The sequence below is a fragment of the Echinops telfairi genome, unplaced genomic scaffold (genome assembly GCF_000313985.2).
Source record: "Echinops telfairi isolate 266 unplaced genomic scaffold, ASM31398v2 ScPeMD7_5;HRSCAF=22, whole genome shotgun sequence".
NCBI classification, from domain to species: domain Eukaryota; kingdom Metazoa; phylum Chordata; class Mammalia; order Afrosoricida; family Tenrecidae; genus Echinops; species Echinops telfairi.
This window is the reverse complement of record NW_022103901.1, coordinates 30,454,379-30,456,154: the sequence shown is the minus strand read 5'-3', so window position 1 is coordinate 30,456,154 and position 1,776 is coordinate 30,454,379. Positions and strand designations below refer to the sequence as shown.

General features: G+C 64.9%; 1 protein-coding gene across 1 annotated transcript in view; it reads left to right on the top strand.

Annotated features, from left to right (window-relative positions):
• Nucleotides 1-1,776, top strand: part of HAGH (hydroxyacylglutathione hydrolase) — a 6,113-nt gene that overhangs the window by 2,867 nt on the left and 1,470 nt on the right. The window contains exons 2-3 of the mRNA XM_004706144.2: nt 611-786; nt 909-973. Of these exons, the coding sequence (XP_004706201.1) occupies nt 611-786; nt 909-973 (241 nt within the window). The remainder of the gene's footprint in view (nt 1-610; nt 787-908; nt 974-1,776) is intronic.

The window sequence follows — 1,776 nt, the reverse complement described above, 5'->3', positions numbered from 1 at the left end:
AGGTAAGGCAGCCCGGATGCCAGGGCCAAGCAGTGTCACAGGGCGCCTCTGCCTCTCTGCCCATCCTGAGTCAGAGACAAGCAGGTTCCCTCTAGAAAAAGGAAACCTCCCCCTGCCCCTTGCCCCCTGGTGACAGCGGCATTGGGACTGAGCGCTGCCGGGGCGTGGATCCTTGGTTGTGACTTGGGCTGACAGCACGGAGTGAATGTTCATCTGCCATGTGCTGCAGTCCCCACAGCGGGAGCAGTGTTCCCACCTCCGGCCTCCTGAGCTTTGCCTGGGGCGGGGGGACCACTCTGAGGAGTGCCACCTCCCAGTGCGACTGCACCATGAGGGTCTCTGAGCACCGTCCAGCTGCTAACCACAAGGTCGGAGGTTCGACCCTGCCCCTGCCAGCTGCTCTGTGGGAGAAAGAAGAGGCCGGATGCTCGTGGGGGCCTGACCACCTCGGAAACCCACAGAACTGGTTCTACCCTGCCGTGGCTCACTCTGAGTCGGGTCGGCCAGGAACAGGGGACACAGCGGATGGGGGAGCGAGCACGTCTGATGCTGGGCTAGGGCCGAGGCCCCGTATGGTTGGACGCTGCCCTGAAGCTGGCCCCTGCCCCAGGTCCGGCCCTGCTGGGCGCCCTCTTCTGCTGCAGCAGCCCCGGGAGGAGAACACGGGTGGAGCAGGCCGCCATGAAGGTGGAGCTCGTGCCGGCACTGACCGACAACTACATGTACCTGCTTGTTGACCGGGACACCCGCGAGGCCGCCGTCGTGGACCCCGCTCAGCCCCAGAAGGTGGGGGCGTGCCCACCGCTGGGGACACAGCCTAGGAGGGGTCCAGAGAGAAAGACCTGTGTTCCCCCTCTCCTGGGGGTGGGGGGGTGGGCATGGAGGGTGTGACCCTGCTCTGCCTGCAGGTGGTGGAGGTGGCGAAGAAGCAGGGCGTGAAGCTGACCACTGTGCTCACCACGCACCACCACTGGTGAGCCCATGGGCAGGGGCCGGGGCCAGGAAGGGATGCCCCAGGTGGGGAGTGGCAGGAGGGAGGGAGTGGGCAGGCTCTAGCCTTTGTGCTCTGGACACAGCCTGGATGTGGGGAGCACATGAGGCCAGACATCAGCCGGTTTTCAAAGCTGAGTTTGGGACGGCATGCTGTGCCCTCTACTGAGTACCTGCCACAGCCGGCAGCACTTGTCCTGTGGGAGAGAAGCCAAGTGAGCAGCCATGCTTGTTTGTTGGGAGCTGGTGACAAAACCACACGGAGGTGACACTTGGGACTCAACCCCCGGCCGCTCGGCAGGAGAGACGAGGCTGGCTGCTCTCAGCCCTCCAGGCCCGGGCAGTCCAGCTGTGGTATCAGCAGCGGCCAGGCTCTGCGGTAGCAGAAGAGACGAGTGATTCTGGGAGGAGGCGCAGTGCAGGGCGTGGGCTTCCTGTGATCGCGGGAGCCACCCCAGCTGAGTCCCCTCAGGTCCCGCGGCTCGAGGGAGGAGTCCAGACAGCGTGATGGTTAAGCGCTCGGCTGCTGAGTGAAAGGCCGTTGGTTCAAACCTCTCCAGGAGCAGACACTGCTCTCCACTGCAAGACCCACGGCGTGGGTCTGTGCTGCCCTGTGAGCACCGGCTCGATGGCAGTGAGCCTGTGTGCTCCGCAGGGAGGCATTGTGAACATCCAGCTGCCCCTCCCAGGGGTCGGCCGGTCACCGGGGTCCAGTCCTGAGGTCACACTGACAGAGGGGGCAGGCCAGGCCCCAGTGTCAGACACCATCCTGACACTTCCCAGGAC